We start from the raw sequence: 23,172 nt of genomic DNA on the forward strand, positions 1-23,172 counted from the left end.
TTATGCTAAGTATGGCTGGTTCAGATATTTTTAAAAATGAAAGAAAATTAAAATGGAATAAAAGTTCCAGGAACTAATTTACTCATCATTTCTTGAACAATACTATATACCACTAGATCAAGCGCATCTAATCAAAGTCATTTATTCAGAGTGAAATTCTATCAGTAAAAAATATTTGCAGCTATGGTAATGCAGAAACAACTTAAAAATCGGTCATGGGAGGGCCATGGTGGCTCAGCAGGTAAGAATGCTTGCCTGCCAAGCCCGAGAACCCAGGTTCGATTCCCGCTGCCTGCCCATGTTAAAAAAAAAAAAAAAATCGGTCACATATTTGGTTAAGAGAGTATACTGAGGGGCTTGTTTATGTTTCATTTTCCTTTAATACTCATAGTGATCACTTATAGACAGGCAAGCAGATTGTTAAATAACTTTGCTATTTTGTCAATTAGCTATACATTAAAAGGATGAAGGATTAGTAGTAATACATAACTCCTGAGACCAGGCAAATAATTCCTTTTGTTCTTCTTCCATTTCCTCATCTGACACGGATTCTTGAACCTTCACAATATCAAAATCTGAGGTGGAGATGATGATTGTCTGTTTCTTTGTACTTGATGCATCCTTTTGTGGTTCCTAGGTAGAATTATTAAAAAAAAAAGCAGAAAAGTGTTTTATATTTGGTTATTATTGCTTTCTATTTTGATATTTGACTGTTTATATTTAGGCTCACCTCTTCCCCAATTTACAGCATTTTTTTTTTACAATTACGAAGCAATACATGAATAGTGTTCATTGTAAATATTCTCACAGTGTAGGAGTAGACTGAGACAGACTTTATATAGCACAGCTTTTTATAAGTTAATGGAAATTGCTTCCATATTGAGAAAAGACCATTAGATGTGCTCAATTAACAGTGTCAACATAACAGACAATAGTTTTTTCCCAATGCTTCCTGATGTGGAGCCAAAGCAACTGGTCTTTATCAGAATAGCTAATAATATTGTTTAAGAATTTTAAAAATATGTTACTATGACAAAAGTAACTTTATACTACCAAAGGTATATATCAAAGGTGTTTAATCTTTAAACCTGTAGAATAGGAAAATTCTACTTATGGAAGTAGAATTTCTCAGCAATTGTACTTACAGGCAATTTGAATAGTTTCCAAAACAATGAATTCAGTACAAATTAAACTTACTGTTACTACAGAAGCATTTTTTTCTTTATTCATCTTATAAGCTTTTCTCATCTTTTCAACTTTCAAAAGAGCTTTCTTGGATCGACGACCCAAATGTTTAATCTGACTTTTCTGCTTAGAGGTCTGATATAAAGGTGAGATATTTGAGGAGGGTGAAGAACACCTAGAATTTTTTTGTATTATAGACGGAAAAGTTGCAGAAAATAAACGTAAATGTAAGGCAAGGTCCAAATTTTATTAAAGCATTCTCTAACAAATATATCAAAGACTTCAGTACTGGGAGCAATATTGCACTTAATCTTTTAGGCCAAAGATATCATTTCTGCTTGAGTTACTTAGTATAGTTTTTTATTTAATTTTTTTATTTTGAAATAATTTCAAACTTACAGGACAGTTGCAAAAATAATACAAAATTCATACAGAGAACACCAACATATTCCCACCCAGATGTTCAACTCTAACAACTTTTAACATTTTGCCAATTTGCCATTTTCTTCCTTTCCTCCTTCCTTCCCTCCCTCCCTTTCTATTTATCTATCTTTCTAAACATTTGAAAGTAGGTTATATATATTATGCTTCTTGCATACAATACTTCCATTAGCATAGTTCTTTATCTGTCACTTATGAAGGCTTATAGATGATGATATTGACAATGATGACAATGATGAAAATTATAACACCTGATATCAACTTTAAATCAGCTTTCCTGGAAAACACTGTGTTCTAGTCATTTGAATCTTTTTTAAAAGCCATATACTAATACAAAAAATACTTGAATTTCATAATGGCCGAAAACACAAGCTGTTTTTTATTAGTGTTGGGATCAGACAGTTGGTTCCCTGCCCATATCTCCTTGGCCTTACCATTGCAGGGCATGTAGGCCCAAATTCCAACTGCCAGCATCTGCATCACTCAATTTGAGAGCTTTCTTTGAAAACAAGAGCCCATGTGCAAGCAAGGCCAAAAGTGCCTGAGAATGAACACCTTCCCTAAGCAACCCTTAACCAATGACTGATGAGTGTTGGTATATAAATACTCCAACTCCCTTGCCTGTTGTGGGGTAACTCTGAGTTGCATATTTTACACTGCCTTTGGCATTTCCAGGAGGAATTAAGCTCCTGCTACCCACAGTGGTAATTTGCTTGAAAACACACCCTGTTTTGGCTTCCTTTTCTTCCCTTTTTCATTTCTCCAGCCTCCATCAGTGTTTCCTGAAATCATCTCTTAGATAAACTACTTGTACTTGAATCCCCATCTCAGGGTTTGCTTCTGGGAGATCCCAAACTAAGAATGTATTCACAAAAGCCTTTATGAAAGTACATTTTCCTCTCCAATTAATTTAGAATGTGTCTACTCATTTGGCTCTTAAGTTACTCATTCTTGGATAATCACTAGAATGAATCCAAATAGCAGGGAGCCTGAGGTTACATGTGGTAGCAGAGAAAATTACATTACTTATTTGATCTTGGTGGTGATAGGGTCAAGTTACATATTCAGTTCTTATATGGATGAGTTAGAGAAAATCTATTTCATGATGACAGACTGCACCCTTAATGAGGCCATATGATCATAAAATAAATGGGCTAATTTTTGTTATTGGGTCAGCACCACTCATCTCTACTCCTGGAAAAAAGAAACTGTGTTTGCCCAACAGAGGGTCATCAGTCTTCATGTACTAAGGGAGTATTTTTCATTTTAAATATGAGTATGTGAAAATAAATTACCAACAGGTCTTTTTCAGTCTTATTATCTCTTTCTGTTTCTTAAGAAATAAAGCATAATTTGTAAATAAGATAGATTAGGTGAGACGTGGTAATGGAAAGAAATGTATAAAATTGGAGCAGTTTTTTTCTGTCTATGTTGTTTCAGATAGATCACAAGACAGTCTTATTTTGCTACAGTGTGCCTTTCTATAATGTGAATTGGCGCCTATGCTATCAGTAAAGAAGGGAATGATATCAGTGTAATTCATATGTAATTTATCCTAGCAAGGGGAGACAGAATAGAATTAAGCTTTCAGCAGAAAAGGAAAAAACCCTCAGCTCAATGGTGCATGGGCAACAGGAGTCTTTTTAAAATTGTATTTACGAAAATAAAAATTAGCACCTGCACCTATGGTTTTCTCTCCAAAGGACCCCCCCTCCCACTCCTTCACTCTCCCCCACCTCTGCCCCAGCTTGGGTGGCTCTTGGTTCTTGGCATGTCCACTTAAAAGGCTCATGGCTCCACTTCCATCTGCATTGTCTCGGTGCCTACTACTTGCTCTAATTAGAGTTGCCAGCATTTCTACTCTATTGCTGTACATTTTTTAATATTTGCTGTGGCAGGCTCTAGTTATACCGAACTGCCTGTCTGGTGGTCCAAGTTATCTCCCCAGGTACCAATTGTTCTTTTTGTTAGTGCTTTGTTCGCAAAGTTGCATACATTTTGAGTGTTCTATCCTGACCCTATTTTCCCCGTATGCCCTATTATTATCTTTAACAAGCTGTTTGGTAGACTGTGGACATTTTCAGAAAGCCCCTAGTATTGTAACCCCAATGAAGGATTACTTTTACCTAACTTCAGAAACAATCTGTAGCTGGTGCTGATGCATCGCTTCTGTTTGTGGTTTCTGTAATAGATACTTTAGTTCTTTTTGTAGTCGGTTTGAGATTACTCCAGACTCTGCATAATCAACTATGTCATACATTATCATTGTCCTGGGAAAGTTTTCGAGGCTTAGTCTTCTCCAGCAGTTATTTCTGCCACCAGAACGTGCAGGGGTCTCATCTAGGAGACTAGAATACTGGATGGGAAAAATAATTGAGAATGATTTGTGGTGGTCACATAACACTGTGAATATACTAAATTCCATGGAATTGTTCGCTTTAAGATGGTTTATTTTGTGTTATGTGAATTTCATCTCAATTTTTTTAAAGAAAAGAATAAGTGCTTGGTAAAGAAAAAAGAATGATTGGTTATGGGTGCTCTAAAATGTTTTTAGACACATTTTCCAAGGTTCCACTTAAATGTCACTTCATCCAAAAAAACATTCCTTGACCTCATCTCTGAATTTTACCAACATCTCTCTTCTATGTCTTATTACTGACCATCTAATGCTTTAGTATCTGTGTATGTCTTATCTCTCCTACTGGAAGGCAGGATCCTTGTACACACTATCATGCACATAGTACCACACTCACTAAGTACTGATTTAATGAATAAACACTTTATGGAAAATATAACTAAGATAAATTACACTTGGTATGAGCCTAAAATTAATGATAATAACTATGTGTTCTGCATACCTGATAGCGCTCGTTATGACATGCTTGGGTTGAGAGAACCATTTGTACAAGCCCTTTTAGAAAGAATGAGTTCATCTCTGGTGCTAGTGGTGAATTTCGCTATTTTCATTTGGAGTATTTATAGAAATCCCACTTTTCCCTTTTTCAATTAAAAATAGTATCAAGTTAGGAATTTAAAAATACAAATATAATCAAGCCAACATTATGAATATTCACTTAGGAGAGAGGAATAAGACAGGAGAAGCTATAATGCTAGGAAAAGCAACAACACCTAGCATTTAGGGCATATACCACACACACACATGCACATACACACAGGCAGTACTTGAATTGCACTGTTTTGGCATGCATGAATTTCAATTACCACTATTTAGTCAAATAATACCAGTCCCCCAACAACATGGTTCAAATTTCAGTTACCACGGTATATTAACTGTGAGTAATTGCATAAAGTAAAAACTTTGCTGCTAGCACTTCAGTCCACAGATGGCTATGGTAAATAACAGATGTGCATCATGATCAGTGACCAATCATGTTACTTCTTTCAAAGTCTGTTGATGATTGGTCATCGTGCATCTGTTAGTTCACACACAGACAGCAAAATGTCTAGTTATGTTGACTCTTTATTCCCCATTGATAAAACCATGTGACATTTTGCAAAAGAGGATAATCAAAAGAGGGAATTGGCTAGCAAAGAAATGAAAAGTGGTAATGCTGGAAGTGACGTCCAAATCAAATGTACACAAGATTCTAGAAAAAAATAGGTGACCATGAGAATGTTGACATTGCCATCATTCAAAAGGCTGTGGATATGCAGCCAGAGGAACTTGGTGAAGGTGAACTTATCAACATAAATGAGGAAAATAGGTGTGACAAAAAGGATGACACTGTCCCAGAGGAAGTGACACTGGAAAAAACAACAACAAAAAGCCTCCACATTAAAGGAACTCTTAGAGATATTTCACAACATTGAAAGTGCAAAGGAAGCTGATTCTAACTGACAATTTGGCGACGCATAGAAAAGAGGCTCATTCCCTATCATAAGGTATATGACAAGAAGAAGGAAAGGACTGTTCAAACTACTCTTGATAAGTTGTTTTTTAACAGCTTTATTGAGATTTATATACCATATAATTAACCCACAAAGTTTATAATTCAATGATTTTGAGTATATTCACAGTTGCTAAGTTCTTTACAAAGAAATAAAAGACTGTAATTTTACTACTTTTTTCCATTTTTATATAACAAACAGTAAGAGAGTTTTTAACATTTTGGCAAAAAAATTTTAAGGTCACAGAACAGTCACAACTTCTCCCAATGATTATTAGGATGGCTTTGTGTGATTTCAGCTTATTCAGTCATTTATATGGTCCTGCTCTACCATGCAAAGTAAGGACTGCAAAGTGAGAACAAAAATATTTTATTTCCTGAGATTGCAGTAGTAAAATGGATAAGTATCCCAGAGCTATCTATGATCTACTCTGCCAGTTATTAGTTGTGTGACTTGGTCAAAAATTTTTTTAAATATCCTTAAGCCTTGTTTTTCTCATCTGTAAAAAGGGTCACCTAATTTATAGACTTGAAGATTAAAAGAGATAATATGCATATAAGGAGTTAAAAACAGTGCCTTGACTATAAAAGGGATCAATAAATGTCAGCAATCATATCTTTCTCTTCTAATATGTCTATCTGGGTGTTCTAGTTTGCTAGCTGCTAGAATGCAATATACCAGAAACAGAATGGCTTTTAAAAAGGGAAATTTAATAAGTTTCTAATTTACAGTTCTAAGGCCGAGAAAATGTCCCAATTAAAGCAAGTCTATAGAAATGTCCAATCTAAGGCATCCAGGTAAAGACACCTTCGTTCAAGAAGGTCAGTGAAGTTCAGGGTTTCTCTCTCAAGTGGAAGGGCACATGGCGAACACAGTCAGAGTTTTTCTCTCAGCTGGAAGGGCACATGGCGAGCAAGGCGTCATCTGCTAGCTTTCTCTCCTGGCTTCCTGTTTCATGAAGCTCCTCAGGAAGCATTTCCCCTCTTCATCTCCAAAGGTTGCTGGCTTGTGGGCTCTTTGCTTCTCTTGGCTGTGTCATTCTTCTTTGCTCTCTCTGAATCTCCCTCATTCTCCAAAATGTTTCCTCTTTCATAGGACTCCAGAAACTTCTCAAGACCCACCCAAATGGGTGGAGACATGTCGTCACCTAATCCAGTTTAACAACCACTCTGGATTAAATCACATCTCCAGGGAGATGATATGATTACAGTTTCAAACATACAGTATTGAATAGGGATTTTTCTGCCATTTTACGAAATGGGATTTTGATTAAAACATGGCTTTTCTAGGGGATATACATCCTTTCAAACCATCACACTGGGGATTCTCCTCTACGACACCAATCTTTGATATGTTCACAGTCTGCAAGTATGTGACCTTAGAAAAGATAGTAGGCATTCCCAGCTTACTTATTTCCTGGTTCAATTCCCTAATCTCATAGACTAAGGTTCTAAAAGAAAGAAAACACAATTGAGAATCGCTAAGGCACCGTATTAATTTCATGTTTCACACTGAAGCAAGTGAACAGTTATAGCCATATATTATTATAAGTATGAATTTTGAGATCCCTTGTTTCTTTACAATTTGTAAAATGGGGGTAATAATAGTACCCCTCTTACAGTTGTGAGAATAAAAGAAGTTAGTATTACATATGCATTTGCTATGATTATTGTTCAGCCTAGTTTCAGTTTCCTGATCCAGCACTGCTCTTCATTCAGTTATGCAAACTAGAAACCTAGGAACCATACTAGGCACCTTCCTTTAGCTTATCTCCCTGTCTGTCACCAAGGACCAATGCTTTTATTCTCTAATTATCTCATGTCTCCAGCCACACAGCCCAAAACTAAGCTATTGCCATCTCTCCTAGGATACTGCAGGAGCCTCCCTACTAGGAAAAGGCTCTTGCAGCTCTCTATTTCATTCTTTACACCGAAGTCAGAGTGATGTCTTCACTCATTAGATTGCATTGACTTATTTCGTAAAACACTGCGCTGGCTTCTCATTGCACATTGAATAAAGAAAAAAAAAAAGAACAGCTTATTATGGTCTAAAGGCCTTGCATAATGGATCTAGCCCTCCAGCCTGGCTGTGTACCACAATCTTCTGTGCTTTCTCTCTTCTCCAGCCCCACAGATTTGCTTTCAGGCCCTGGCATATCCTCCTGCTAAGAGCCTTTGCCTGGAGTGTGCCACCTGTTCACCCCCAGACCTCAGCTCAGTCAGCACTGCCTCAGGGAGACTGTGACACACATTGTTGACTGCCTGCCCAGCAACCACTCCCTACCTCTTCCTTACTAATGGAGGCCCAATATATTTTTCAGGTATGGAATAGCAATATGTTCAGGGAAGGAGGGCCCCAGCACATTAACCATGATTATTCTAAGTCAATTGTGGGAAATCATGCCATTTTCCTTAATCAGGGATTGGTTTAGGGGGAGCATATGATCTAGTTCTAGCCAATGGGACCTGAGGAGAAGTTTGTTGGGGGCTCAAGGGAAAGATTTTCTTTCTTAAGATAAAGAGAGAAAGATGCTTGGAGTACCCCATCTTCCTGCCTTTGAATGTAATTGAGTGTGTGGCAGGTATCTTGTTACCATGTTGGAAAAGCCAAGAGAAGTGTACAGAAGCTGACCCAAAACCATGATATCCCTAAGTTGCTGAATTAGCTAGCCCAGGAACCACCTCTCTGGGGACTTGAACATGGGATGATAAGTGTCCTTTGTTGTTTAAGGCTTTTGTAGTTGAGAATATCCTGCTACTTATAGCAGAAAGCATCCATATGAAAACAGAACCCTCCCTTACTAGGTCAAGTCCCTGCCCGGTACCGTCTTAGCATTATGTAACTCTTTTTTATTTAAATAAAATTCCCATAACATAAAATTCACCATCTTAACCATTTTAAACAATACAATTCAGCGGTTTTAATATATTTACACTGTTGCAAAACCATCACTACTAATTCCAGAATATTTCCATCATCCTAAAAAGAAACTCTGTACCTATTAGTAGTCATTCTCTAAACTCCCCTAACTCCAGTCCCTGGCACACAATAATCTATTTTCTGTCTCTATGGATTTGCCTATTTTGGACATTTCACACAATACAATCATACAATTGCACAATATGTGGCCTTTTGTATCTGGCTTTTTTCACTTAGTATAATGTTTTTAAGGGTCATCCATATTGTAGCATGTAACATCAGAACTTCATTTCTTTGCAGAGCTGAGTAATATTCCATGTACTTATTTACCATATTTTGTTTATCCATTCATCAGCATGATGCATTTATTGAATTTATGATTTTTTACATTTATTTTCATGATATCTGATTAATATATGTCTCTTAAATTACATTCTTAAGCTCCATGAGAGCCAAAACCATGTAATTTTTCCCTCGTTGTATTTCCAGCATCTGCCAAAATCTGAGACATAGTAGATACTCCATAAAAATTTGTTTAATCATTAAATTATAAAAGTAATCTTATTTCACAAAGGATTTGAAGTAGCTACTGGTTTTGTATAGGGGATGTGATAATTTTTTATACAACATCTTTAATAGGTGAGGAGAAATTATAGTATATAGATTTTATTGTATCCCTTATTTAGAATTTATACCAATGTAAGTAAAAGCAGGAACACTGACAGTAGAATCTGAAAATCTGGGTATGTCACTCCCAAGTCTACTACTTACTGTGAACTTGAACGAGTCATTTAATGTCTGACTTCAGTTTTCTCATATATACATTGGGGATAATAAAACCTATCTCATAGGGTTCTTGTGAGGATTAAATGTAATATGTGTGAAAGCACTTTGCATGTTGTAAAGTACCATAGAAATATAATAGTGTTATTCAGTAATTTAAAGGCAGCTCAGGGAAATTAGTTTTTCAATTCATAGAATCTATAGAATTTTTGGAAGTAATAAAAAATATAAGTTTTGTATTTATGTCAGAAACCAAAGGGCACCTTGAAGGATATAGCTGTGCAAAAGTTGGTGCATGTGTATGAGCCAATAAAAATATCCCAGATGAGTGTCGCCATATGAGTAGGCAATCCCTTTACTGGGAATACACTCTAAAGAACTGAAAGCAGGAACTCAAATAGACATTTGTACACTGATGTTTATGGCGACATTATTCATGATACCCAATGGGTGGAGGTGGCCTTAGGGTACATTGACTGAGAAGCAGAAGGGCAACTTGTGGGTTATACATATGATGGAATATTGTGCAGCTACAGAATGGAACAAAGTCATGGGGCATGCAATGAGGTGAATGAACCATGAAGACATTATGTTAAGCAAAATAAGCCAGAAGCAAAAGGGCAAATATTGTATGGTCTCTCTTGGAAAATACTCATAAGAAGATTGGGGCCTAGATTCTAAGTCTTATAATAGTCACGTTTATTCCTAAGAACAGTCACATTTATTCCTGACCTTTAAGTGTTAATTCTAAATTCTGAGATGCTGTGCTATATGTGTATAGCCTGATATTTTCCTAGAACTTTGGGTACCTAAGTTTGGGTACCTGGAACTTTTGTGACACCTAAGACTTTCTGCAGCTCTGAAAGTCAACATTCCTACATACAGCAGCTATTAAAGAAGCTGAAAAAGAGATTAAGATTCAATTAGAGAAAAGCACAAAGCCGATCTGGCTGGGACTAAGCTAAAAGAATATAGGGTAAAGGATAATATTATCTGTATTTTAGAACTTCACCTACTGTATGAGACAGTAGGAAGAGAGATTTACTTTGTCCAAAACCTAAATTTGCTGTGGGACACAAGTTAACTTAACCTGTCTGGCTGGTTAAGTTAAACAACCTAAACACATGGAGCCTTGAGCTGGGAATGAGGTCTTGAAATCTGTATAGCTTAATATAATACCCAGATACATTCCAGAGTATATTGGGCATATAATTAAAAAGTATTGGCAAAGTCCTTTGAGGGACTGAAGAAAAAATATGGAGCTATTAGACTTGCTCACCTGGGAAATCCCTGATATGCTCTTAAAACATTAGGAACTCTAGAGGGTGCAAGGGTAGTTCAGTGGTAGAATTCTCACCTACCATGTGGGAGACCAGGGTCTGATTCCCAGTCCATGCACTTCCCAAAGAACAAACAAACAAGCAAAACGAACAAACAAAATCCAACAAATGGTGCTGTAATAACGAGATACTCACATGGAGAAATAATGAAATGTGACCCCACCATACAGCATACAAAAAACAAACAAAAATCAAACATTAGGGACCTCCAAGTTAATAGGTTGATCTTGAGGCTTGCTCTTATGAAACATATATGTAACAGAGAAGCTAAGCCTACCTATAATAATGCCTAAGAGTTACTTCCAGAGAACCTCTTTTGATGCTTAGACATGGCCTATCTCTCTATAAATCCAACTCTGCAAGGAAAATCATTACTCTCCCCAAGTGGGGGACATGACATCCAGGATGTAAGTCTCCCTGGTAACATGGGACATAACTCCCAGGGATGGGCCTGGCCCTGGCACCATGAGGGGAAAGAAATGTAACAAAATAAGGTATCAGTGGCTAAGAGATTTCAAATAGAATTGAGAGGCTATTCTGGAGGTCATTCTTATGCAAGCTTCAGCTTGATATTGCTAATTGCCATGGTGTGCCAAGCCCAACAACCAATATTCCTATAAACCCTAAAGAATGCCCAGGGCTCTATCTGAGACTCTATAAAAGTTTCACTCACTAAGTATATTTTTCAGAAATCTATAACCTCCAGATGGTTCCCAAGCCAAAAAAGCCCTGAAACCCAGAGTTACCAGTCTCTTCAAGAGCATCACCCAGTTGCATCCCTATACCCCGAATGTTGACACGCCTTTTCAACATGAAGAAGTTAGAATTGTCATTGCCGAAATATTGCTAGAGAATAGGAGAAGGATCAAAGGAGAAGAAGGAGTTATATCAGAGAAAATAGGATTTAACAAATGAGCATGACTACCGAATCATTATATTGATACTTCATTTTAGTCTCCAGTGTCTTAGAGCAGCTAGAAGGAAACACCTGAAATGGTGGCACTTTAACCCATACCATCCTTTAAATTTGTTCTAAAACTACTTGTTAAAATGTACTTTGACCATTCACCCTCCAAAAAATGTACTTTGAAATGTATTGCTTTTTTGTACATGTTATATTTGATGATAAAAATGTTAAAATAAAAAACACCAACAGAAAATAACAAGTTTTAGAGAGGATGCAGAGAAATAAGAACAATCATTCTGTAACTATTTTATATTTTAAGTCATAAGAAAAGAAGAATATCCCAGATGAGAAAAAGTGCTTTGGGCAGTATTAATTTAGTCATTATGAGACTAAACTAGTGCAACATTTCCCAAAATCTGTTTCTCTTGATACCTAGTCTTGACCTCCATTTTATTTAAAATCTTTCCTTATCTCCTTGTTCAATTCTTGGAGTCCCCTGACGGCCTACTGCTACTAGTGTGGCAGAAACTGCTAATTCCTTATCTGACAGTCCCCTTCTTGACAGAACACTGATTTCATTTAGGGCGGCAGTGCCTAGATAAATATTTGCTTAGCTTCTCTTGCAAGTAGGGGTGGCCATATGAAACAGTTCTGGTCAATGAGATGTATATGGAAGTCCACAGGAGGGTGATCCTTCCTAAAGCAAAACCTTCTTTCCTTTCCCTTCCTTCCTGCCTGGACCACGAATATGAAATCGGATCTTGTAGCTATGAGGGACAAGTGTCAGGATGAAAGTCACCACTATGGCAAGGTTGAATGGTGATACAGACAGAGCCCTGAATCCTTAATGGCATTGCTGACTCTCTATACCTGCCCCAACTGCCTACTTCTAAACTTCTTCATGACCAAACAAGATAAACTCTTATTGCGTAAGCTCCAATTAGTTGAGTTTTCTCTATCTTGCCACTGAACCCATTCCTAACCAAGACATCATCACCTGTGGACTGCTTGTTATACTGTATCTTAGATTCAGTGCTAATTTGTCACCCTCTTGAATGGTACTGACTGCCTAAACCCTCCTTTTCGTCTTCAATCAAATACATTTTAGGTCAAATATAACATTTTCCTAAAGTCGTTCTTATTATATAGAAGTACTGTGACTTGTTCTAAAAAAAAATGCATGATCCAGCAGCATATTAAAAGGATTATTCAGGGTGGGCCATGGTGGCTCAGCAGACAGAGTTCTCTCCTGCCATGCTGGAGACCCAGGTTCACTTCCCAGTGTCTGCCCATGCAAAAAAAAAAAAAAAAAAAATTATTCACCAAGACCAAGTACAATTTATCCCAGGAATGTAAGGGCGGTTCAACATAAGAAAATCAATCAATGTAATATACATTAATAGAATGAAAAAAGAAAAGGCACACGATCTTCTTGACTGATGCAGAAAAAGCATTTGACAAAAGTGAGCATCCTTTCATGATAAATACACTAAAAGGGCATTTATGAAAAACGCTAAGCTAACTTCAATGGTGAAAAACTGAAAGTTTTCTACCTGATATCAGAAATAAAATAAAGATGATCACTTTTGCCAATTCTATTCGATGTTGCACTGGAAGTTCTAGCCAGAGCAATTAGGCAAGATAGAGAAATAAAAGGTATCCAAACTGGAAAGGAAGAAGTAAAACTATCTTTATTTGTAGATCAAGTGATCTTATATATAGAAAATCCTAAAGAATACACAAAAAGACTATTAGAACTAATAAGTGATTTCAGCAAAGTTTCAGGATACAAGATCAACACCCAAAAATCAGTAACAAACCAATCCAACAATGAAATTAAGAAACAGAAATGGAAAAACACATCCTAAAATTCATATAAAATTTCAAGGAACTCTGAATAGCCAAAATAATTTTGAAAAAGAAGATAGAAGATTCACACTTCCCAATTTCAAAACTTACCACAAAGCAATAGTAATCAACAAGGTATGGTACTGACATAAGGGTAGACATGTAGATCAATGGAAGAATTAAGGACCCCCAAATAAACCCTCACTTCACTCCAATGGTCAACTGATTTTTTTTTTACAAGACTGCCAAGACTATTCAATGGGAGAAAAGACAGTCTCTTTAACAAATGGTGCATGGAAAACTGGATACCCACATGCAAAATAATTAAGATGTACCCTTACCTTGCACCATATACAAAAATTAACTAAAAATGAATCAAAGACATAAATAAAAGAGCTAAAACTATAAGGCTCTTGGAAGAAAATACAGGGTAAGTCTTCATGACCTTGGATTTGGCAAAGATTTTTTTTATATGACACCAAAAGTACAGGTGACAAAAAAAATAGCTAAAGTGGACTTGTCAAAATTAATAATTTTTGTATATCAAAGGACATAATCAAGAGAGTGAAAAGAAAACACAGAGAATGGGAGAAAATAGTTGCAAAATCATATATCCAATAAGAATTTAATATTCAGAATATATAAAGAACTCCTACAGAACTTAACAATAAAAGACAAACAGCCCATTTTGAAAAATGGGCATAAGACTTAAAGAGACATTTCTCCAAAGAATATATACAAATGGCCAATAAGCACATGAAAAGATGTTCAATCTCTTTTGTTATTAGGGAAATGCAAATCCAAACCACAATGAGATACCACTTCAACCCCCCTAGGATGACTATTAAAAAAACAGAAAATGGCAAGTGTTGGCGAGGATGTAGAGAAATTGGAACCCTTGTATATTGCTTAAGGGAGTGTAAAATGGTGCAGCCACTTGGGAAAACAGTTTGGCAGTCCCTTAAAAAAATTAAACATAGACTACCGTACGACCCAGCAATTCTACTCTTAGGTATATACTCAAGAGAATTGAAAACAGGGACTCAAACAGATACTGGTACACCAACGTTCATGGTACCATTATTCACAATAGCCAAAAGGTGGAAACAACCCAAGTGTCCATTTTCCGAAGAATGGATGAATGTGGTATATATATATAATGGAATATTATCCAGCTGTAAAAACGAATGAAGTTCTAATACATGCTACTACATTATGTTAACTGAAAGAAGCCAGATACAAAAGGCTATATATTATATGATTCTGTTTATATGAAATATCTAGGCTAGGCAAATTCAAATAGGCAGAAAACAGATTAGCGGTTGACAGGGCCTGGGGAAATAGGGGTGGGGGAAGGAATGGGTAGTGAGTGCTTAATGAGCATGAGGTTTCCTTTGGGGGAGATAAAAAGGTTCTGGAACTAGGTGGTGGTGATAGTCGCACACCACGGTAAATGTGCTTAGTGTCACCTAATTGCAAACTTTAAAATGGAAAATTTTATGTTGTGTATATTTTACAACAAAAAATGTATGATAATTTCTTCTTAGAGGATAGAATTAGGAAGGCTTTTTGTTTGTTTTCCACATCTGTATCTAAAGTCCTTACCTGCATGTAATCTTGCATGGTGACAATATCTATTTCATCAGTTATTTTGAACCTCTGGAAAAGACGTTCATCTTCTATAATTTGACCATAAAATTTCTTTTCCCCCATTATTTTGCAAGCATCAACTACTGCCTATAAAGAGAATATGAAACAAAGTTTAGAAATAGTACTATATAGCAATAATTATCAGCACACAGTTTATATATTTTTCTGATAAATACATCAAACTTGCTCTTTTTTTTTCTAGCAGCTTGCTATTCAATAGAAAGACTGCATTTATAAAGAGAAGATTATATAGGGCTTTTTAAACCACTTAAAATTGATTTCTATTGCCATATCTATGTAGTTTTAAAGGGTAGCCAGAGGAATAGCTGAGTCTACAATCCTCAGAAGACCACAGTTTTGTTTAGTTTTTAAAAATCTTTTTTCCCTTAAAAAAAACAACATGAAAAAGAAACGTATAATGTCATTCATGTTCAATACAGAGAAAACTTATCTGATGATTAAATGGGTTGCCCTACGAACAGCAATGAAAGGTATTGCTGGGACTAACTCTTCTTTTGTGTTAGCTAATATATCACCCCCAAGAGGAAACAGATATGAGGTCTTTAGTACGTTTCAGATTGCTTAGGCCTCTCTCTCCCTCAGATTTCATTCTCAGTACCAAAGAGTATCAAACAAAGGGTTTTTTTTTCCTTCTGCCAAATGAACATTTTATATTCAAGGAAAGCACCTAAAAGGGGAGAGATAGAAGAATCACAGAAAATATAGAGGTTTAAATCTCATCTGGCTCTGTTTGCATCACACCCTACTTCCAACCTATAGCTATCCGTGTGCTAAGAGCTATACATAGACTGTGAGTAGAGTAGTGACTTAAGCACTTTCCATCCTCTTTCTCTTTCCCACCCCTCAAAAGTTATGCTGACTCTTCTAACATATATTATAATATGTATCTGTGCTTCTGGCCACAAAGCATATGCTTAAGTTGAAGGAACCTGGTGTAGATGAAGTCTTTGACTCCAGGTCAGTTTCTCTTTTTCCTTCATATCTGAGAATGTGATATTTGTGAAATTATGGGAACTTTGTGTTGGAATGCTGATACAAGTTGATATCAGCAGAGGTTGAGGCAGGACTGAAACCCAGAACCTCTGTTCCTTACTTAATACACAATATAACAGCAAGCCTGAATGTATTTTCTATTACAATTCTCACTTTTGTTATCCCGAATATTCCTTTATTTATTTTTAAACTACAAAGCTTAGAAAATCACAAAGTTGGGTAGATTGAAATGCTGGTGGCTGATGAGAGAGAGGGGTAAAGGGTATGGGATGAATGAGTTTTTTCTTTTTTCTTTTTATTTCTTTTTCCGGAGTGATGCAGATGTTCTAAAAATTGTCATGGTGATGAATACACAACTATGCGATGATATTGTGAGCCACTAATTGTACATTGTGGATGGACTGTATGTGTGCGAGGATTTCTCAATAAAGATATTTTTTTAAAAAAGATCACAGACACAAACGGAAACTGAAAAGGAAGAAAACATTCAAATGGTTGTAATTTTATTCCTATTACATTTGAATTGAAGGGACAGAAACAGTTTACTAAAACTGTGACGCTGAGCCTTTCTTTTCTTTTGTTTTTTTTTTTACATGGGCAGGCACCGGGAAGCAAACCTGAGTCCTCTGGCATCGCAGGCAAGCATTCCTGCCTGCTGAGCCACCATGGCCCACTGAGCCTTTCTTTAGGTGGATTATTTTTACTTTCAGTTTCATTAGTTTATTTATACACTATGCATCAAAAGAAAAAGCAGTATTGATAAGTATCTACAGTATGCTTTCATGCAATTAATGTCTCATGGATTCTAATAACAATCCCCACAGTGGCATCAAAGGTACACTGACCAGGTATGAGAACCAAATTTCTGCTTTATGAATTTTTTTTAGGTATAACTGTCTTTTTAGGTATAATGATCTTTTTACTTTGGCTCAGTTCCTCCTTACTCTACCTTACTTAGCCATCACCAATCTCTAATCTCTCTAAGCCCCAGTTTCTTTATTTGTAAAATGCTTCAGCTATATGGCTCAGCTGTTTATAGCCCCTTCCTGTCCCTCAGCAAAAGACAGATATGCCTACTTGTGAGAGAGGTTTGGAAAAATATTGCCATCCAATGGCCAAGATGTAGATACTCCCTTTCCCGGACATCTGTCATTTATGGCCAGATTCAGGAAAGCCCTTCTGAATAGATAGGAAGGGATGCTTAAAGAGAAGGTGGTAATAAACTGGTATCCCTGCAATGGAACAGAATTTCTTAGTTTGGAGCAGTTTAATTATATAAAGGCTCAGAATAAATAAAACCACCACCACTGCTGGTACTGTTTCAAACTCTAAATGTGTACAGTATAGTATCTATGTTAAAAAGTTTATGAAAATTAAATGAGATACCGTACACGAAATGTTTATCATACTTGATTGAACATGCTCAATAAGTGTAGTAGCAACTATTAATGAAATAGTTATTCCTTTTTACATAAATGCCCAACCTTCAAAAAGAACAGGGATTTTCAACTTAAAATAACAGTTGCTGAATGTTAACATTTAAGAATTTTCAATTACCCAGAGGTGTTCCAGGTCATATTGCAGGGTGGTGGCGTTATATTAGGGCAATGCTTATCAAAGTGTAAGGTTCCTAGGATCACTTGGGTGTCTTATTAAAATGCAAATGCTAATTCAGTACGTCTTGGATTTGGCCTGAGATTCTGCATTTCTATCACAGTCCTAGGGCATGCCAATGCTGAAGGTCTGGAGACCACACTTTGAGTAGCAAGGCTTTAGAATATTCTCTGATGGACCAAAGGAAGTGACAACCTTCTGTAAATAAGCACTGCTGAGAAAACAGATCATCAAAGTAGATAACTAAAACCAGATCTCTTTCTTCCACACCTACACCACCTACAGCAAGGACCAGCTCACGAAGCAGATGCTTGATAAATATTTGTTGAAGAACTCAATCAAAGGAATTCCTGGACCAATAGTAAGTCTGGTCCAACTGGAGATGTATGACCGAAAGGAAAGTTGATGGGTATAATAATTAATAATAATAGCATCATCTAACATTAATAAATACTCACTATATGCTAGGATTTTGTGAGCCTTAGCTCATTTAACCCTCATCAACACATGATGTAGGAACCATCATAAGGAAACTGGGGCTTGGAGAGGTTAAATAACTTGTCTCAAAGCCTCAGCTGACAGGTAGTGGAGTCCAGTATTTGAAGCCAAATCTGTCTGCCCCATAGCCTGGGCTCTTAAGCTCTATGCAAAAAAGAATCTCAACTGCATGTTGCCTCACATCTCCAAAATACAACCACAGAAAGCCACCCTCCCAAATGGGAGACGAGGAAGCACTAGAAGTGGTTATGTACAGTCCTGGCACCACATTTAAAAGTGGATCTAAAACAAATTCTATTTTCATTAGTTCTGTTGTCCTAAATTCTCTTGCATACCATATGTTAATCTGCTCTTGCTTCTGATCTTGTTACTCTTGTGAGTGGGGGGGGGGGTGTCACAAATCATTTTAGTGCTTTCCTTGATTCTAAGAGATCACTGATCACAATATAACATTTAAGAGCAGCTTCCTCATATTTTGAGAAAAAGAAATATTACCACCTTAAATGTAGATATCATTTTTTAGATTCTTTCTTATTTCCGAAATGTTAAAATGTAGGAAAATTCAACAAATTAAGTCAAAATGGATGAGACCTAAATGTAAGAGTTAAAACTGAAAAACTCTTAGAAGAAACACCGGAGTAAATCTTTGTGACCTTAGATTAGGCAATGAATTCTTAGATTTGACACCTAAAGCACAAGCAATAAAAGAAAACATACATAAATTGAACTTCATCAAAATTAAAAACTTTTGGGGTCCAAAAGACACTACAAAGAAAGTGAAAAGACAGCCCACAGAATGAGAGAAATTATTTGCAAATCATATATCTGATAAGGGCCTGATATCCAGAATAAAGAAAATAAAAATACAAATAACTAAATTTAAAAATGGACACAGGATTTAAATACTTCTCCAAAGAAGATATACAAATGGATAATAAACACATGAAAAGATATTCAACATCATCCATCATTAGGGAAATGCAAGACGAAATCAACATGAGATACTACTTCACACCAGTAAGATGGCTATATTAAAAAACATGAACAATAACAAGTGTTGATGAGAATGCTGAGAAATTGAAACTCTCATGTATTGCTGGTGGGAATGTAAACTGGAGCAGCCACTGTGAAAAACAATTTGGTGGTGCCTCAAAGTGTTAAGCATAGAGTTACCATATGATCCAGAATTCCAATCCCAGGTATATATCCAAGAGAACTGAAAACATGCCCATGCAAAAACTTGTACATGAATGTTCATAGCAGCACTACTCATACTAGCCAAAAAGTGGAAATAAACAAAATGCTCATCAGCCAGTGAATGGGTAACTACAATGTGGTATAAACAAACAATGGAATATTATTTGACAATGAAAAGGACTAAGTATTGATGCATGCTACAACATGACCCTTGAAAACATTACGCTCGGTGAAAGAAGTGAGACACGAAAGGCCCTACCTTTGCATGATTCCATTTATATGAAATGCCCAGTCTAGTCAAGTATACAGAGATATCTTAGTGGTTGCTAAGAGCTGGGTGGGGTGAAAGGTGTTTCTTCTTGAAGGGAGGATGAAATGTTCTGTAATTAGATAGTGGTGACTGATGCACAACTTTTGTGAATATACTAAAAAACACTAAATTGTATACTTTAAAAGGATGAACTTTACAGTATATAAATTATATGTCAATAAAGCTGTTATGTTTAAAAAATGTGTGGAAAATACATTTTAGAACCAAGGAAAGACGATATAGATTCATTTGGAGCTTGCCTTATTCCAAAAAGGATTTGAACCAGCTGAGAGATAGATCACTTTTTTTCATTTATATATTTTTATTTGGAAATGTTTTATCAGTATAGTGAAATTAAATATAAGAGATACCAGATTATCATTAGTTTTTAATAAAAAAGAGAGACATGGAAATTATTTACATGATAGAAGACTCCAAAACTTCAGTGGAATAGGCAGCTTCACATGATGAGATTTCAATTTGTGATCTATTTCATTCTACATACTTCCCAAGAATGTCAATATTTCTAAATAAGAAATAATCCTTGTCATCTAGAACTACTTTGGTGCCTCCATATTCTGGGAGAAGAACTTGATCTCCAACTTTCACACTAACTGGTTGAATGTCTCCACTCTTTCCTTTAGATCCCAATCCAATAGCTACTACCGTTGTTTGCAATACTTTTCCTTGAGATTTTTTCTGGAAGCATAAGTCCTCCATTGGTTACAGTTTTGGCTGCACTCTTTTCAAACAATACTCTGTCAAAGGATAGATCATTTTTAAACCTCACCAAAGAGCAAGGAAGGCAATCCTTAGCTGATTCTCTCTTTTTTAAAGCAGCTTTATTTAGATATAATTCACATACCATATGTATATTTGACATATGTATACACCCATGAAACCATTACCACAATCAAAATAATGAACATATCCCTCACACCCCAATGTTTCCTCCTGCCCTAGTAATCTTTCCTTCCTTCCCTTTTCCCCATCCCCAGGCAACTTACTAATCTGCATTTTATCACTATAGATTAGTTTGTATTTTCTAGAATTTTATATAAACGGTATCATTCAGTATTCCTCCTTTTTTGGTCTGGTTTCTCTCAGCATAGTTATCTCGAGATTCATCCACAGTTGTGTGTAACAATAGTCTGTTCCTTTCTATTGCTGAGTAGTATTCCATCTATTGATCGACGTTTGGGTTATTTCCAGTTTTGGGTGATTACAAATAAAGAATATACAATGCATATATATATACAGGACTTCATATCATTTTTCTTGGGTAAATACCTGTGAGTGGAATGACTGAGTCCTATGGTAGATGTTTGTTTAACTTTTTAAGAAACTGCCAAATTGTTTTCTAAAGTAATTGTGATATTTTACACCCCCACCAGCATTGAAGGAGAGTTCCAATTCTTCTAGAGTCTTACCAATACTTGGAATAATCAGTCTTTTTAATTTTAGCCATTCTAGTGGGTGTGTAGTGGTGTATCATTCTGGCTTTAACTTGCATTTCCTTAATGACTGATGATGTTGAGCATCTTTTCCTGAGTTTATTTGCCATCCACATATCTTCTTTGGTGAAGTGCTTATTCAAATTTTCTACATGTTTTTTTAAAATGGAGTAGTTTTCCTATTATTGAGTTGTAATGATTATTTGTGCATGCTGGATCAAGTCTTGTGTCAAATATATGTTATGCAAAGATTTTTTCCCAGTCTAGGCCTTACCCTTTCTTTCTTTCTTTCTTTCTTTTTTGTATGCTGTATGGCAGGGCCACATTTCATTATTTTTCCATGTGAGTATCCCAGACATTTTCATTTTTATAAGAGTCTTTTAAAGAGTAAAAGTTCTTAATTTTGTTAAAATTCTATTTGTTGATTTTTTTCTTTTATAGTTCATGCTTTTCATATACTGCTTAAGAAATCTTTGCCAAACCCAAAATCACTAAGATTTTCTCCAGTGTTTTCTTCCCAAGGTTTTACAGTTTTAGCTCTTACATTTAGGTGCATTATATATTAAGGTTAATGTTTGTGTGGAGTGTGAGGTAAGGGTAAATATTCCTCTTTTTTTTTCTTTCCTGTATGGCTATCCAGTTATTTTAGCACCATTTGAAATGCCTCAGCACCTTTGACAAAAATCAGTTGATCATCTATGTGCAGGCTTATTTCTGAATTCTCTATTCTATTCCATTGATCTATAGATTTCTCCTTATGCCATTACTATACCACCTTTATGCCATTACTATACCATTACTATACTATACAGATGACTGTAACTTTGTAAGTCTTACAAAAAGGTTGTGTTAAGTCCTCAAACTTTTTTCTTCTTCAAAGTTGTTTAGGCTATTCTATATTTTTTCATTTGTTTTGCTTTTTGTTTTTTATGAACCATGAGAAATACAGTTGGAAATAAGAATGAGGGAAAAGATGGAACAACAAAAATCTATGAAACTCCCCTCCTTCATAAGTGAACTCAGATTAAGCATCTAATGGACTACAACTGACTCATTTCTTTCATATCAAGGAATAAGTTACCTTATAGATGATGAACAGTTTGACAGACACAGTATCTAAATTTAAAGAAAAAAGAGTTGAATAAACTTATAGTGATAAACTATTCACTTTTGAAAGTTCTCTATCAACAAATGTAACCGTTTTTTTCTGAAGCTGAACTAAAGGGAAAGGGAACTCTACATTGTTTTCTTCAAGTTGAGTAGATTCTGGTTATTTAAAACTCATTATAACACTTGGTGAAATACTAAAGCTGAATACTACTAACATGTTTTTATTTATTTTTCAATCATGTTTTATAATATGAAGAAACAAACTAAAAAAATATACCTGTGTGTGTATTTTCATGGGAAAAAACGAAGGATATAGCAAACTAACAGCGATTATCTCAAAAGAGTGAAAGTTGTAGCACAGAGAAGAGAGGTATGTTTTCTTATTTGTATTTCTGGGCTATTTTCATTTTTATTCACCAGTTTATTTGTCATTTAAACAAAAATTTAGGTTATTAGATAGTGTTTTAATATACACACAGTGATTTGTAGTCACTGTGTCTAAAGTTCTCATTTATTCAAGCCTGGGGATGAAAAGGGCTGGCAGGAGCAGATCCAGGACAATTTTTGTTCTTGGAAAAGCCGCATTATATAACCTCAAAAAAATAAATAATTGTTGACATTTTATGGGGACAACTAAGTTTATTCTATAGATAAATGTGACATGAATTTATCCCTCAAATTGTTTAGGGTAAACACATACTTACACATTTGAAGTCAATCTTAACATTACTAATGTGAAATTTTCTCTGATACAGCCTGAGACACAGAGAACAGCAATCCCTTTTCCTTGACTCTTTAGACAGTCAATGCTGCACATGCTGGATCTTATCAGAAACTGCCAGGCTGTGTGGTCTTCTACCCTGCATACAGGCTAGCACTGATGATTTAAGATGGGTCATATTTTTCATGTAATATAGTTCCAAAAGGGGAAGACTGCTGTGGTTACAGAAAAAACAACCTTTGATGTATAGTTTATACAAGGCTAAATATGAG

At 35.8% G+C, this 23,172-nt stretch overlaps 1 protein-coding gene across 7 annotated transcripts in view; it reads right to left on the minus strand.

Annotated features, from left to right (window-relative positions):
• Nucleotides 1–358: 358 nt before the first annotated feature.
• Nucleotides 359–23,172, minus strand: part of CXHXorf58 (chromosome X CXorf58 homolog) — a 34,992-nt gene continuing 12,178 nt past the window's right edge. For all 7 annotated transcript variants that reach the window (XM_077146398.1, XM_077146397.1, XM_077146391.1 and 4 more), the window contains 4 exons: nucleotides 14,938–15,069; nucleotides 3,753–3,982; nucleotides 1,198–1,360; nucleotides 359–633 (listed from right to left, as the gene is read on the minus strand). In XM_077146398.1, coding sequence (XP_077002513.1) covers nucleotides 457–633; nucleotides 1,198–1,360; nucleotides 3,753–3,982; nucleotides 14,938–15,069 — 702 coding nt within the window. In that variant the 3' untranslated portion in view covers nucleotides 359–456. The remainder of the gene's footprint in view (nucleotides 634–1,197; nucleotides 1,361–3,752; nucleotides 3,983–14,937; nucleotides 15,070–23,172) is intronic.

The sequence above is a fragment of the Tamandua tetradactyla genome, chromosome X (genome assembly GCF_023851605.1).
Source record: "Tamandua tetradactyla isolate mTamTet1 chromosome X, mTamTet1.pri, whole genome shotgun sequence".
NCBI classification, from domain to species: Eukaryota; Metazoa; Chordata; class Mammalia; order Pilosa; family Myrmecophagidae; genus Tamandua; species Tamandua tetradactyla.